Source organism: Trichechus manatus, unplaced genomic scaffold (assembly GCF_000243295.1).
Source record: "Trichechus manatus latirostris isolate Lorelei unplaced genomic scaffold, TriManLat1.0 scaffold00010, whole genome shotgun sequence".
NCBI lineage: Eukaryota > Metazoa > Chordata > Mammalia > Sirenia > Trichechidae > Trichechus > Trichechus manatus.
Window position 1 is genome coordinate 7,244,852 of NW_004443946.1, and position 17,744 is coordinate 7,262,595.

At 36.4% G+C, this 17,744-nt stretch overlaps 1 protein-coding gene across 1 annotated transcript in view; it reads right to left on the reverse strand.

The window, feature by feature from the left end:
* The window catches only part of ATG14 (autophagy related 14), a 62,413-nt gene that overhangs the window by 28,582 nt on the left and 16,087 nt on the right, over positions 1-17,744 (reverse strand). Inside the window, exons 2-3 of the mRNA XM_004370888.2 lie at positions 3,976-4,038; positions 2,144-2,186 (exon numbers count right to left, since the gene is read on the reverse strand). Coding sequence (XP_004370945.1) covers positions 2,144-2,186; positions 3,976-4,038 — 106 coding nt within the window. The remainder of the gene's footprint in view (positions 1-2,143; positions 2,187-3,975; positions 4,039-17,744) is intronic.

Below are 17,744 nucleotides of genomic sequence, written 5' to 3' on the forward strand. Positions count from 1 at the left end.
TGGAAGAGCGTAGTCAATGTCACTGAACTGTGCATGTAGAAATTTTTGAAATGGTGTATCTTTGGCTATGTGTATTTTCACCAAAAAAAAAAATGACGTTGAGAAGTTAGAGGGTTGATATGTTGTGGGGTTGTTAACCAATGTCATAAAATAGCATCTGTACTTCTGTTCCATGAGAAACTATTTGTTCTGTAAGCCTTCACCTGAAGTACAACAGAAAAAGAAAAAAAAAAAAGTAAGTAATCCTTCTTGTTGTGGAAAAAAATTAAACATCAGAGAAGCAAAAGAAGACAAAGTGATTTTCAGCCTGACTCCTTCCCATTCCCTTAGGGGTAATTCTAACTGTTTGATGTGTATCCTTCCAGATTTTGTAGGGGATGTTTATATTTAAAAGACACACTGACAGAAATGGAATTATACTAGTCTACTTTTTGTTTACTTTTTTTCATTGAAAATACATATTGCTACGGACATTTCTCCGTAGCAATACATGTAGATTGGCCACATTCTTTTTAACAGCTACACAGTATCATAACTTACTTGTCTCTTCTTCATTGATGAACATTTAGCTGTAATTAGCTTACTGTAAATCTCTGCATGTATGTGCATTTCCATAGAAGGAAAATTGGATATACTACATGTGCACCTTTTGTTTTTTGAGAAATAAACCAAACTGCCCACAAAACAGATGTGGCAATGTATACACCCACCAACACAGAAGGAAAGGGCCTGTTGTCAGTCTAACTCCCTATTTTCATATGCTGCACTCATTTTTTCCCAGTTTAGTTATTAATTTTGTTTAAGGTGTTTAACACACAAAACCTTTTAACCTTCATGTGGTCAAACCTGCCAAAATATTTTCCTTTATGGCTTATTAAGGTCCTCCCTACCCCAAGATTACATACATGCTCTCCTGTATTTTCCTTAAAGAGTTTTACGAGTTTGCTATTCACGTTTAATCATTAATCCATTTGGAGTGTGTATTTATGGTGAAAGGAAAGATTTAACATTTTTTTTTAAAAAAGAACAGCCCATTGGTCTAATAATTCTATGTTGATACCAGACATTATAATTACCGTTTATGATGGTTCCATAATTAATTGCCTATACTCTAGTTTTGGTACAGGCAAAACAGACGAAATATTCGAGCAGCTTACACTACAAATACTCAGAGAAGTGCCAAAATTAATAAAAAATAAGTTTAAATTCAAAATGATTTACACTCTACCAACTTAAAAGCATGCAGCTGCAAATATGTTGTTGTTAGGTACCCTCAAATCGGTTCTGACCCTATGTACAACAGAATGAAACATTGCCCAGTCCTGCGCCATGCTCACTATCGTTATTACACTTGAGCCTACCGTTGCAGCCACTGTGTCAAGCCATCTCGTTGAGGGTCTTCCTCTTTTTTTGCTGACCCTCTACTTTACCAAGCATGATGTCCCTCTCCAGGGACTGGTCCTTCCTGATAACATCTCCAAAGTATGTGACATGAAGTCTCACCATCCTCGCTTCTAAGGAACATTCTGGCTGTACATCTTCCAAGACAGATTTGTTTCTTCTTCTGGCAGTCCATGGTATATTCTTCTCCAACACCATAATTCAAAGGCATCAATTTTTGTTTGGTCATCTTTATTCACTGTCCAGCTTTCACATGCATACGAGGTGAATGAAAATACTATGACTTGGGGTCAGGCGCACTTTAGTCCTCAAAGTGACATCTTTGCTTTTTAACACTTTAAAGAGGTTTTTTGTAGCAGATTGGCCCAATGCAATACATTTTTGGTTTCTTGACTGCTGCTTCCATGGGCATTGACTGTGGATCCAAGTAAAATCAAATCCTTGACAACTTCAGTATTTTCTTCATTTATCATAATGTTGTTTATAGTTCCAGTTGTAATGATTTTCATTTTCTTTATGTTGAGGTGGAATCCATACTGAAGGCTGTAGCCTTTAATCTTCATCAGTAAGTGCTTCAAGTCTTCTTCACTCTCAGCAAACAAAGTTGTGTCATCTGCACATTGCAGGCTGATGCTTCCAGTATCACAGCAACATGCAAGCCACCACAGTACAACAAACTGACAGACAAGTGGTAGCGTCTCCAATATAAAGAATATTAATTTAAATATTTTTTACAACTTACCAACTGATCTGTTATCCATTTTCCTTCCATAGCCTTTAATACGCTGTAAAAAGAGACAAGAAAATAAGCTCTTGAAAGTCATCAAAAAGTCATTTTGTAATGAATTCGTAGAAAGTGCTAGAAATACCAAGGTGAGAATTAGTATTTAGAACACTTTCCCAATTCTCTGTTCTGTGCGGTTTTTTTTTTTTAACCTCCTTCCTTTCGCACTTCTAACACTGTCTGGTGCCTTTCTACAAATGTCCACAATAAACTTCCACAACAGCCATAGCTTTTGTCCTCATTCATAATCAATCATTTCCATTAGTTGTAATGAATAATGATGATAATGATAGTCACAAGATGACTCATGATCCAAAATTCTATGATTAGTTGCCAAACAAATAGCATAAATCAGCATATATGAAAATTTGTTGTATGGAATGAAGTGTTTATGGGAAAAAATAAAGTTTCTGTGATCAAGCAGTAGAGACATTGCAGAGTTAAATAAATTCAAGCGGATTTCTCTAATGCAGAATGTTTTATCTGCTGATAACGTGTTTATCTGTCCACTGCAGACTCTCTGGCAAAGCTCACACTTTGGGGGACCCCTGGCACATACATTAGCATAGACAGCAGAGAGGGTGAAATCTCCATGGTGGCGTGGTGTGGGAGCACTTCACTGGAGACAACCACTAAGGAGCCTCGAGAGATGGGCAGGATTTGCAGAGAAGAGGAAAAGGGCTGAGGTGGAGAGAACACTGTGAACAAAGACAAACACCTGGGTGTGTCTGGAGAACAGTGCTGCATGACGGGGGCAGAAGGTTCTATAGGACAGCAATTCTCCAACCTAAGGGGTGAGAGGTTCATCAGGGTGCTTTTTAATTTTTTTTAAATTAATTATCTGATTTTTGTGGTCGAGAATATACACAGCAGAATATACACCAATTCAACAATTCCTACATGTACAATTCAGTGACACTAAATACATTCTTCAAGTTGTGCAACCATTCTCATCCTCCATTTCCCAATCATTCCTCCCCCATTAACATAAACTCACCGCCCCCTAAGTTCCTGTCTTTTAAGTTGCTGTTATCAATTTGATCCCACATAGATAGTTCTTAAAAGAGCACAATGCTCAAGGCAAACATTCTTTACTAATTAAGTTAAACTATTGTTTGGTTTTAAGAAGACTTCAGGGGATATTTTTGGTTTGAGGTTTAAAGATTATCTCAGAGGGGTGCTTGTTTTTAAAAACTGAGATTCCCAGGCCTCACTCCAAACCTACTGAATCAGACTATCGGAGGATAGGATTCCCAGAGTCTGCATTTTTAACCACTGTTGTTGTTAGCTGCTGTTGAGTCCATTCTGACTCATGGTGACCCTAAATGACCCCATTATTATTCTAGTTAATTAATTCTGACATAGATGATCTGCAGACCACACTTTGCAAAACACTGATACAAGAGAAAGAAGAAAGGGAAATGGAAACAGTTATGTCCTAAGGGAACCACCACCACTAATTTAAGTCTAATCACACCCACTCTCCTGGACCAATTTGCCACACATCAATTATCAGGGCAATGGGTTTGATTTATCCATCCAAGCACTCACTGAGTGTCTACTGTGTACCAAGCACGACATATGATCCCAATATTTTCTGGAAACTTAATAGTCTCTCCTGTTCTACTTCTCCCAGATGCACTGCTCTTCCCAGCTCATCCACACTTTAAGAGATTTTACTCTAAACTCAATAAATTAGCAATCCATTTATCTGCATGCCACAGCACTGAATTAAACCAAATGGTGAATAGATAACCTCCACAGATTGAGAAGCAGAACAGAAAACTCACTCTTTTTGAAATTCTTCTTGCTTGCTCTTAAGTCGGCTTAACCTTTCCTTCTTGTCACTAAACCTATGAGAAAAAAAAGTCAATGTTTATTTAAATGTTCATTTTTTTCAGTTCAATGAGATTATGCAAATTCCTGAGAGCCGATCATCGTTGCAGATTCATCTGCAATGCCACTGTCCTGAAAGTAAATACCTGGATACAAGTCTTCACAATGGGATACGCACAGCTACTTATCATTTTAAAACTAAGTTCAAATTCTCAACTTTAAAATGTTCTCGTGGGTTTTTAAAACATGTCTATAGATATGTATCCCCGGGTTAAATTATTTTTCCAAAACAGGCACATCAGAAAACTAAGTGAATGTGAGTTCAAGGAAATTGAAGCTTCCATTTAAAAAATCATTTTAATTACTAAGCTTAATTTAATCTTGCTCTCGCCTATAAATTGGTTCCTTATAATTTTTAAAATACAATTTTTTCTCACTAGTTTTATTGCTAGTTATCACAGGCTAACAAGTTACTTAGTAAAGTTATCAAAAGAAAGGTGTATTGCATTGCAATGTTAATTTTCTGTCAGTTTCCTACCTTTAAATTCATTGCTGTCAAGTCTATTCTAAGTCATGGCGACCCCATGTGTTACAGAGTAGAACTGAGCTCCATAGGGTTTTCTTGGCTGTAATCTTTATGGAAGCAGATTGCCAGGCCTTTCTTTTGAGGCACTCCTGGGTAGGTTCGAACCACCAACCTTTTGATTAGTAGTTGAGAGCAAACCCTTTGTACCACCCAGGGATCTTTTCTACCCTTATCCTTATTTTCTTCCTGTTACTTTACTTTGGGTTTAGTTTGCTCCTCTTTTTAAGTTTAAGGTGGAAACTTACATTATCAATTTTAATGCTTTATTCCTTTTTAACATAACCATAAAAACCAAACCCATTGTCACTGAGTTGATTCTGACTCATAGCGACCCTACAGGGCAGAGCAGAACTGCCCCATAGGGTTTCCAAGGTGTTAAATCTTTATGGAAGCAGACTGCCACATCTTTCTCCTGCGGAGCTGATGGTGGATTCAAACCACTGACCTTTCAGTTAGCAGCTTAGCTCTTAACCACCGCGCCACCAGGGCTCCTTAATATAACCACATAAAATTATAAATTTCCCTCTAAGCATCGCTTTAGCTACATCCTGTAAATTTTGATAATGTATATTTTCATTGTCATTTAGTTTGAAATTTATAATTTTCCATATGATCCCTTCTTTGATCCATAACTTTAGATGTATATTGTTTAATCTCCACAAATATCTGCTTTCTAGTTAACTTATTGTTATTGATTTCTAATTTAATTCTGATGTGGTCACAAAACGTACTGTGATATTTCAATTCTTTTGATCTGAGACTGATTTATGGCCTTGCATACAGTTTGCCTTGGTTAAAGTTCCATGTGCAGTTGAAAGAATGTGTGTTCTCCAGTTGTCGAGTACAGTGTTCTATAAATGCCAATCACTGGAAGGTGGTTAGCAGCATCACTCAGATTTTCTAGATCTCTGCTGTTCAATGTAGTAGCCACTAGCCACATGTGGCTACTGAGAACCTAAAATGTGGCGTGTCCAAATGGAGAGGTGCTTACGCGACAGCAGTGGGTTTGTTTTTTTGAGTTAAGTGTAAAACACATACTGGATTTTAAAGACTTAGTACACACACAAAAAATGTAAAATATCTTACCGTTTCTAACATTAATTACAAGTTGAAATGATAATATTTTTGGATATGAGGGATTAAATGAAATACATTATTAAAATTAAATTCACCGCTTCAAAAAAAAGCCAAAAAAGCCTCAAACCAAAACTGTTGCTAATGAGTCAATTCTGACTCAAGAAAAACATCTGAAAACAGATAGTGGTGATGGTTGCCCAACATGGTGGATGAAATTAATGGCACTGAATTGTACAACCTAGAAATGGTTAAAATGGCAAATTTTTTGTTATATATATTTCACACACACAGTTACCTAAAAACCAGAAAAAATTAAATTCATCTATTTTCTTTTACTCTTTTTAATGTGGCTGCTAGAAAATTTGAATTTACATATGTGGCTTGCATTCTATTTCTATTGACTAGCATTATTCTAGAGCCTTACCGAATTTTGTCTAATTCTATCAGTTACTGAGAGATGGCCATTAAAATCTCCACCTGTGATTGCGGAATTATCTATTCCATCCTTTAATTTGCTTGATGTGTTTTGAAGCTCTGTTATAAGGTACACGCACATTTATAATTTTTGTACTGACCGTTTTATCGTTACAAAATGTCCTTCATCTCTAGTAATATACTTGTTTTGAAGCATATTTTGTCATTATTAATATAGCTACTTGTTTTCTTATGATTAGCATTTGTGTGGTATGTCTTTTTTTTTTTTTTTCATCCTTTTACTTTTTACCTATTTGTGTCTTTATACTTGAAGTGTTTTTCTTGTAGACAGGAATTCCTGGGTAGTGCAAATGATGAACACATTTGGTTCCTTACCAAAAGGTTGGAAGTTAGAGTCCATCCAGAGGCACTTTGGAAGAAAGGCCTGGCAATCTACTATTGAAATCCCTATGGTGCACAGTTCTTCTCTGACACACATGGGGTCTCCATGAATAAGAACTGACTTGATGGCACTTTTTTTTTCGTTATAGATAATATATAGTTGTAGCTTCATTTTAAAGAAAAAATTTATCCTGGCAATCTCCGCATTTTAATTAAACGTTTAGTCCATTTACAGTTAATGTAATTTTTGATATGGTTAAAATTAAGTCTCCTATTTTGCTGTTTTCTATTTCCCATATCTGTTTTTGTTCCTTTCCTACCTTATTTTGTTAACTGAAATTTTTTTAGTATTCCCCTTTGATTCTTCTGTTTTTTTTTTAGCTATACCTCTCTACGTTTTTTTTTTAGTGGTTGTTCCACAAATTACAATACGCATCTTTAATTTATTACAATCTACTTAAAGTTAATATTATATGACTTCACGTTACAAGGTTAAATAATATAATGTAATAACAAATCAAACTTGGTTTTTAAATATTAACTACATCTAAGGCCTCTTTCTACTCACCAAATATAGTTTATTTGAAAGAATAATCTAAAGTCCTCAAGGATTACCCAAGCAAAAAGAAAAAAATTAATCCACATAAGTGTAAAAGTGACAAAAACCATCCCAGCAGATCAGAATGTAGGAAAGAAAAACTAACAAAGTAGAGAGATTACCGCAGTGACTACAAATCTACAGTCAGTTCTAATAGTTTGTTTGAACTAAGTCCTTCAATGTATTAGCATTTACTAATCAACGACAAAAACTAAGTCATATGTTTATTTTTAAGTCATTGATAGCATGCATCACATAACTGGAAATAGATACTCCCTTATCAAGTTTGGATTTAACTGCACAGGACACAAATTCAGTTCTAACAGCTACGTCTATTTACATATATTTCTATAAATACTTGTTTAACATATATATGTAAAATAAATACAGAGATTTGTTTTTAAAACCACAAAATAAATAAGAATATCCAAGTGGTTATCATTCCCTGCAAAGTATTTCCCTTAGGTTGTTATTTTCATATTCCAAAGAAGCTATCATTGTTAAATATTTGGAGACTTCTTCCAACTGCTTTCAGAGCCCCAGGCATGCTATTTTTCTTTTCATGCTTAAAATTTTTCTATTTTCACAGACATAATAATATCTCTAACTTGGATAACATTTTAGTCTGGGTGGCCAGGTAGCCTTTCAGTTTATTTTAGGTGATATGCAAAACTCTACTTAGACCCACTATGTAGGGATCCCGCTCTCCCAATATTAAAACAAACAGTAACAGCTTTTGCTTTCCTTTTTTTTTTCACCATAAAAGCTAACATGGTTATCGAGGAATATTAAAAATTTTAAAGAAGCTTAAGAGAAAAAATAATTGACACTTTTAGTATGCTAAGGCCCATTGTTGCTTATAAAGGATTTGGGTTTTAAAAAAAAAAAGTGTGACTAACATCATAAAACTGATTTTGAATTGGCACTAATAATGCCCACAAACTATTTTCAAGGGAACAAAGTAATGCCACAGTAGGAGTCCAAAAATAGGCTTTTGGCTGTCTATGGCCTCTTGAAATAGTATATAAAATCTCATATATGTATGTGCATATAAGCACATTTTTTTTAATGATTTAGCTGTCAAATCTTTGGAGTCAACACTTATCAATGCTATGTTACTGAACAGTACAGCCTCAGTTTTCATCATCTGTAAAATGGGGATATCATTACCTGCTTTATAGGTATGCTGTGAACTAAGGCATTTAAAGCTTCCAATGCTCTGCCTGGAACAAAGGAGGGGCTCACCACATGTTTTATGTTATTTGTCTTCCTTTGCCCATCCTTCTTATATTCCCCTACCATTTCTTCCTTAGGTATGGGGAAGAAATTGGCTTATCCTTTTTTCAGTTATCCACCCCCCTGACAAGTAATATTTTTCTCAGTGTAACAGCTCACCATGCCTACACTATGTGAGGAAATCACTGTACTCTCTAAACCCCAGCCCCCCACATGTCCTTCTCCCAGTCCCAGAATTCATTTTTTTCCCCATCTCATGTCATGCATCCTATCTCCACAGCCCAACATAAACTCTCTCCCTATTTAATTCTTGTATACTCATCAAATCTCAACTCAAAGATAACTTCCTCAAGGAAGAAGCTTTCTCTGATACCCAAATAGGTCAGGCTCTTTCCATTATATACTCTCCTAGCAACCAATTCTTCTCCTTTATAGCACGTATCACTTGTATAACTAAATGACTGGCCTCAATAAACATTTGAGTGAATAGAGGAAAGAAGGCTAACCACGGCTGATTCAAAAGACAGAACCTATCTAAAAGTCACTCTCAGACCAAGCAGAAGGAGGAGACAGATGATGAATGTTGATGATTTTCTCTAAGTATATGGGGATATTTGAAAAGATTTAGAAATAAATTAGGCTGGAGAAATACAAATGACAATATGTTTACCCAATTTATAAACCAGGAAACAGAATTCAAATAGTGGGTAAAGGTAGGATAAAACCATTAGAAGGTAAAAGCACAGGTTTAAGCCTGAAGATTTCAATAGGGAAATGATTAGGAAAATCACAGGAAAAAAGAAAATGGGAAAATCCTAACAACTCTTCTTGCAAATATAACCATGATTTCCCAACTATTCTCAAACTATTTATCTTAAAAGCATCCATTATGCTATCAAGCTAAACAAACTGAAACTACCACAAAAATCTTCTAATCCATATGAAACCAGTATACGGTAGGACCTATTCTATAATCTATTATTACTTGTCTTAAAAAAGGTAAGACAATTTGAATAATCCATAGTCTCCTGAATTCCTAGCCTAAATGAACAATTTAACAGAACCATAACAGCCGTGAAAATATTTTCCTTAAAACAATCCAAAGAAGTCTCTTTAAAATATTAATTTCTATAACCCTGTGTTTGAAACATACTCAAAGATATCCACTTTTAAATGGCAGAGATAAATACAGCAGAATCTCAGAAGAAAGGTGATCTACTTCTAACCTAGTTCCAATGAATGTAATTTTTGCACTTAAAAATTACTGAAGACACAGAGGTGGAGCAAGACGGCAAAGTGAGTGGATGCTCACATTTACTCCCCCAGCAACTAACTCACTGAACAATGACTAAAAACAAGCGCAGACTGAGATCTCAGAACTCCAGACAGCAGCTGAGGTATTAGAGAGTAGGGGGTGAGTCCAGAAGTGGTGGAAAGGAGGAACAGGGTTGGCACAGAAGCCAGGAGACCCTACCTGCTAACATTAGGAGCACTTGCTCATTGCAGCCATTCTGGGACAGGGCTGGCTAACACCCTAAACAGGGAACTGAGAAAAAGAGCTAATCTAAAGGTGCTCTAGCTTCATTTTTTTTTTAAGGCGACGTAAATTGGCCATGGGAGTATGTGGGCTGTGCAATTGGGAGGGGGCGAAGGGAGCCATGGCACTGCATGAACGTGCTGTTGAATGTTGCTAAGGCCCGAGACCGGATGGACACTGGGACTGGGAGGAACTTCAAGGGCAGCAGGGCGTGGGGAATACTTCAGACCGACAGGCTTCACAGGAAATGGCTCATAGCAGGACACTGTGGGAGTGCCCGTGCAGGGGTGCCAGTGAGAGAAAGCTACAGAGAGCCCCCCACCATTGTCAGTGCACACCCCACTGCTTATGTCAACATCTGTGACCAGCTAATCCTCCCCTCCCATGCATGTGTATTGAATTTCAGAGATCAAGCAGGCAGAACTCCTGAACGAGCATTGGGAAAAAACTAAGGATAAAACGGTTTTCAGGAGAATATACCCAGCCTGATGCTGCTGGATCATTATGACTCATAGTGAACCTGTAGGGCTGAAGGGGAGCTGCCCCATGGGGTTCCCAGGGCTGTGAATCTTTGTGAAGGTGGTCTGCTACGTCCTTCTCCATGGAGCAGCTGGTGAGTGCAGGCCCTGGCAACCAGGGTAAGCAATCAGAATATTTTCCCACAAAGCAAAAAAAGATAACAAAATGGCCCAATTCAACAAAAGATAATAAAACACAAAATCACAAGAGAGGGAATAATCGAAAGCAAAACATGAAGAAATCTATCCTATGGATGTCAGAATAATGCAGAGAATTGATAATTTTCAGACTACGCTGCTAAGTATGTTTAAAGAAAGCACACAGAAAATAAACTAGCAGAAATCAGGAAACAAATGAAGGAACAAAATGAGAGACTTAACAAGGAAACTGAAAACATAAAAAAACAAACAAAGAGAAACTACTGGAACTAAAGAATAAAACATCTGACTTAGAAAAAGCAAGAGAAACACTCAACAACAGAGTCGAACAGACAGAAGATAGAATAAGTGGACTAGAAGGCAAAATAACTGAACTTACCAGGTCTTAACAGAAACACGGGAAAAGAACAAAGAAAAGCAAACAAACCCAAAAGGAAATGTGGGATTCAATTAAGAAATCTAACATTAAAACTATTAAAATCCCAGAGCATCATGACAACAATAAAGGCATAGAAATAATTTTCCAAGATATAATCAGAGAGAATTCCCCAGACCTGAACATAAAACCAAGCTTGCAAATACAGGATGCTACATGAACCACCATCAGAAGAGACATAAAAAGATCAACTCCACATCATATCCTAATAAAATTCTTGACAGTCAAAGACAAAGAGAATTTTGAAAACAGCAAGAGAAAAATGCAATATAACATACCAAGAGTCTTTCATAAGAATCAATATAGATTTTGCCCCAGAAACTCTATAGAGGACAGACGACAATGGAGTGACATACATGAAATACCGAACCAAAACAATTACCAACCAAGAATTCTTTACTCAGCAAAGCTGTCATTCAAAAATGAGGGGGAAATCAAGACATTCCCAAACAAACAAGCTCTGAGAATTTGCCACTATCAGACCAGCTTCACAAGTATTACTCAAGGGAGTACTCCAAATAGAAAGGCAAGAGCATTAAATACTCATATCTATACACACAAAAAAATAAATAAAAAATAAGAGAGAGGGCTTTCCAAATGATGTAACAACACCGGCAATCATAAGGACCAAGTGTATATTTTCAGGGAATAAACTCAATAATTAAATCCTGCAAACAGTACAACAACAAGTTTGTAAGAAATAAGCACAAAGTAAACTTATGTTGTAATTGTAAGTTGTATAACTAACATGTGGTAACCTAAGAAATCACCAAGAAGAAATATTTAAAAGACAAGAAGGAAGACAACAAAAAGTTCATCACAAGACAGCAACAATACAAACAAAAACAGAAAAATCAGAATAAGAAAACAAAGATACGAAACACTCAAAAAACAAATAGCAAAATGAGTGAGGTAGACACTTCATTTTCAGTAATAACCTTAAATGTGAAAGGTCTAAATGCCCCATGCAAAAGGCAGAGAGTGGCAGAATAGATTAAAAAAAAAAAAAAAACATGCTCCATCCTTTTGCTGTCTACAAGAAACACACCTTAGACATAAGGACACAAACAGACTGAAAGTAAAAGAATGGAGAAAAATATTCCATGCAACCAGAAACAAAAAAGAGCAGGGGTATCATACTGTTATCAGGTAAAATAGACTTTAAATCAAAATCTATTACAAGAGATAAAGAAGGATATCACATAAGAAAAGGATAATGACAATAATGATAATTATAAATATATATGCACCTAACAGCAATGCACAAAAGTACATGAAACAAATACTGACTAATATGAAAAGAGAAATAGACAACTCCACAATAATAGTAAGGGACTTCAATACACCACTTTCAATTATAGACAGAATATCTAAAAAGAAAATCACTAAGGACATTGAGAACTTAAACCATAAGCCAACTGGACCCAACGAACATATACAGAACACTCCACCCAATATCAGAACAATACACATTTTTCTACAGTGCACACAGATCATTTTCCAGAATGAACCACATGCTGGGACACAAAACAAATCTCAACAAATTTAAAGACTGAAATTACACAAAGCATCTTCTCTGACCATACGGTATGAAGCTAGAAATCAACAACAGGATAAATGAGGAAAAAAGAATAAATACATGAAAACTAAATAAACAATCAGGGCAGAAAGAAACAAAATTGAAAATAGAAAAACAATGGAAAGAATTAACAAAACCAGAAGTTGGTTCTTTGAAAGGTTCAATAAAATAGACAAACTACTGGCTAGACTGACAAAAGGAAAAGAAAAAAAGAGTCAAATAACCAAATTAAGAAATGAAATTGGTGACACTACAACAGATTCAACAGAGATGAAGAAGATCATAATTGATTATTATGAAAAATTATACTCCAATAAATTTGAAAACCTAGATGAAATGGACAAATCCTACAAACGCACTTCCTATCTCAACTAACACAGAGGGTAAAAAATTTAAACAGACCCATTACAAAAGAAGAGATTGAAGATGCCATCAAAAAGCTGCCAACAACAAAAAATGCCCACGACCAGATGGCTACATTCAGAGAAGAGCTGACACCAATCCTACCCAATCTCTTCAAAAACACAGAAGTGGAAGGAACACTAACGAATCTTTCTATGAAGCCAGAATAACCCTGATACCTAAATCAGGCAAAGACATTGTAAGAAAAGAAAATTACAGACCAATATCCCTTATGAACACAGATGCAGACATTTTCAACAAAATTCTAGCCAACAGACTTGAGCAACATATCAAAAAAATCATACACCATGATCAAGTGGGATTCATACCAGGATTAAAAGAGTGGTTCAACATTAGAAAATCAATCAATGTAACACACTACATAAATAAAACAAAGGAAAAGAACCATATGATCATATCAATTAATGCAAAAAAATTTGATAAAATTCAACACCCTCTCCTCATAAAAACATTCAGCAAAATAGGACTAGAAGGGAAATTTCTCATCATAATTAAGAGCATGTATGCAAAACCAACAGCCAACATTATACTCAATGAAAAAAGCTGAGAGCCTTCCCTTTGAGAATGGGAATGAGACAAGGATGCCTATTATCACCACTCTTATTCAACATTTTACTGAAGTAATAGCCAGGGCAATAAGACAAGAAAGAGAAATAAAAGGTATCCAAATCAGAAAGAAGTAAAATTATCTCTATTTGCAGATGACACGATCCCATACATAGAAGACCCTAAAGATTCCACAAGAAAGCTGCGGGAACTAATAGAATACAGCAATGTTGCTGGGTATGAGATCAACATACAAAAATCATCTTGGTTCTTCCACACTAACAAAGATGAAAAAGAAATCAAGAAAACAATATCATTTATAACAGCCCCCAAACCAATAAAATACCTAGGAATAAACCTAACCAGGGACGTAAAAGACTTACATAATGAAAATTATAAAATACTACTACAAGAGACTAAAAGAAAACCCAAACCAAACTTGTTGCCATAAACTTGATTACAATTCCTAGCGATCCTATAGGAGTGGCTCGTGGATTCAAACTGCTGACCTTTGGTTACCAGCTGAGCTCTTAATCACTGCGCCACCAAGGCTCCTAAAAGACTTATACAATGAAAATTATAAAACACTACTACAAGAGACTAAAAGTGACCTACAAAAATGAAAAGACATCCATGCTCATGGATTGGAAGGTTGAATATAGTGAAAAGGTCAATATTATCTGAACTAAAGTGATCTACAGATACAATGCAATCCTGATACAAATCCCAACAACAGTCTTTACTGAAATGGAAAAACTAATGACCAACTTCATATGGAAAGGAAAGAAACCCCAAATAGCCAAAGTAATATTGCAGAAAAAGAACAAAGCAAGAAGCTTCACAGGCCCTGGTATTAAAACACACTATACTGATTTTACACTAAAATCAAAACATCCTGGTATTGGTTCAATGATAGTCACATAGACCAGTGGAACAGAACTGAAAACTCAGAATTAAACCCAGCCATCTATGGACAACTGATTTTTGACAAGGGGTCAAAGTCCATTCAGTGGGGGCAGAAACAGTCTCTTTAATAAATGTTGCTGGCAAAACTGGATATCCATCTGCAGAAAAATGAAACAGGATCCATTCCTCACACCATACACAAAACCTAACTCAAAATGGATCAAAGACCTAAATATTAAACCTAAAACCATAAAATTCCTGGAAGACAACATAGGGAGAAAACTATGGGACCTAATCTCTTGTAAAAATAGGATAACAAACATTACATCAAATACACGAATAGAAGAAGACAAAACAGATAAATGGGACCTCATAAAAATTAAATACTTTTGCTCATGACAAGACTTTATTAAAGAAGTAAATAGACAACCTACACACGGGGAAAAAAATCTTCAGAAACAACCTATCAAATAACGGTCTAATCTCTAAAATCTATACAAAACTGCAACAACTCAACAACAAAAAGACAACTCAGTCACAAAATGGGCAAAGGACATGAACAGAACTTCCACCAAAGAGGACATCCAAGCAGCCAACAAACATATGAAAAGATGTTCATGATCATTAGCCATTAGAGAGATGCAAATCAAAACTACAATGAGATAACATCTTACCCTGGCTAAAATGGCACTGATGAAAAAAAAAAGAAACGTAACAAATTTGGTGAGGATATGGGGAGACTGGAACCCTTATCCATTTTTAGTGGGACTGTTAAATAGTACAACCACTATGGAAAATGGTATGTCGCTTTCTCAAAAAACTAGAAATAGAACTACCCTATGATTCAGCAATGCCAATCCTAGGTATATACCCTAGAGACCTAAAAATAATGACATGAACACACATGCACACACCTATGTTCACTGCTGCTTTATTCACAACAGCAAATAAATAGAAACAACCAATGTGTCCATCAATGGATGAATGGATAAGCAAATTGTGGTACATACATACAATGGAATACTATGCAACCACAAAGAACAATGATGAGTCCTCGAAACATACTATAACATGGATGGACCTTGAGGGCATAACGCTAAGTGAAATAGGTCAAGCATATATGGATAAATATTGTATGGTTCCTTTTTTATAAGAAGACAATAATAGATAAACATAGAGAGACCAATGTTCACTGGTGGTTACCGGGGGTAGGGGGTGGGGGAAAACATGCTTTATACCGTAGAAACTAGTTATTTTTGGTGACGGGAAAAGTGGCACCGAATGTAGATGTAGTGAGCACAGCACAAGTGTTTGAGCACATATGGATGGATACAGGCAAATTGGTATATGCATAGCTACAGGCGTGTACATAGGTGAGAACAGATAGAAGCATCTACAGATACATGCAAATACAATTATATGGGTGCAGGCAAATATATTCATTGAAGATACAAATACGAACATTCCTCAGACAAAATCAAACACCTTCCACACTGGGTTTCTGGGTTTGAAGGCTTAGGACCATAGACTCATGGGACAATTCAGTAAACTGGCATAACCTGGTTCACAAAAATTATGATATGCATTCTAGTGAAGTGAGTAGCATTTGGTGTCTTAAAAGCTTGCAAGTGGCCATCTAAGACACAACTACAGGTCTCTACTCACCAGGAGCAAAACAGTAAGAAGCTAACTGAAAGCTCAGAGAAGAAATAAGTCCACATAAGCCACGACCTCATCTATCCTGACACCAGACGAGCTAGATGGTGCCCAGCTACCAACACTGACTATTCTATCGGGGTCACAATAGCTGGTACCAGATAGAATGGGAGAAAAATATGGAGAACTCAAATTCTTAAAAAAAAAAGTCCAGACAAAGTGGAACAGTAGAGAACAGAGGACTCCCTGAGACACTCTTTAAATCTAGAACCCAGCCTATCCTCTGAGTTCACCTTTTTAGCAAAAATAGCAGAGTGGCACACAAAATAAAGGATATTACCCATAAGATCAGTGACTTACTTAAAAACCATCAGTATGAGACCAAAAGGTCCACAATTATTCAAAAGCAAAGACGAAGAGAAAAGGGCAGGAAAACTAGAGTACCGCAAAGGGAACAAGTCGAACAAAATTAAAGAGAATGTGGACACATTAAACAATTTGTGTGAAAACTGTTATACGGGAACCTAACCTGCTGTATAACTTTTCACCAAAAACTCAATAAAATATTATTTAAAAAAATAAAAATAAATGGCAGGGATAAAATCACCTATCATAACCCTACCATTTATGACTCATTGAAAATGTATAATATATTTATACATGCTAGGTACAGGTGGGGAACACAGTAATATAAGATATAGTCTTGGACCACAAAAAGCATGTAAGATAGTCGTGGAGGCAAAGATATAAACATATTAAAGAAAAAAGCAAACCAGACAGTATTGTTGTTGTTAGGTGCCGTCAAGTCGGTTCTGACTCATAGCGACCCTACGCACCACAGAATGAAACACTGCCTAGTCCTGCGCCATGCTCACAATCATTGTTATGCTTGAGCCCATAGTTGCAGCCACTGTGTCAATCCATCTCGTTGAGGGTCTTCCTCTTTTTTGCTGACCCTGTACTTTAGCAAGCATGATCTCCTTCTCCAGGGACTGATCCCTCCTGACAACATGTCCAAAGTATGTAAGACCTAGTCTCACCATCCTACCTTCTAAGGAGCATTCTGGTTGAACTTCTTCCAAGACAGATTTGTTCGTTCTTTTGGCAGTCCATGGTCTATTCAATACTCTTCGCCAACACCATGATTCAAAGGTGTCAATTCTTCTTCGGTCTTCCTTATTCAATGTCCAGCTTTCGCATGCATATGAGGTGATTGAAAACACCACGGCTTGGGTCAGGCGCACCTTAGTCTTCAAGGTGACGTCGTTGCTTTTCAACACTTTAAAGAGGTCTTTTGCAGGAGATTTGCTCAATGCAATGTGTCTTTTGATTTCCTGACTGCTGCTTCCATGGGGGTTGATTGTGGAGTCAAGTAAAATGAAATCCTTGACGACTTCAGTCTTTTCTCCGTTTATCACGATGTTGCTTATTGGTCCAGTTGTGAGGATTTTTGTTTTCTTCATGTTGAGGTCATGTTGAAGGCTGTGGTCTTTGATCTTCACCAGTAACTGCTTCAAGTCCTCTTCACTTTCAGCAAGCAAGGTTGTGTCATCTGCATATCCCAGGTTGTTAATGAGTCTTCCTCCAATCCTGATGCCCCCTTCTTCTTCATATAGTCCAGCTTCTCGGATTATTTGCTCAGCATACAGA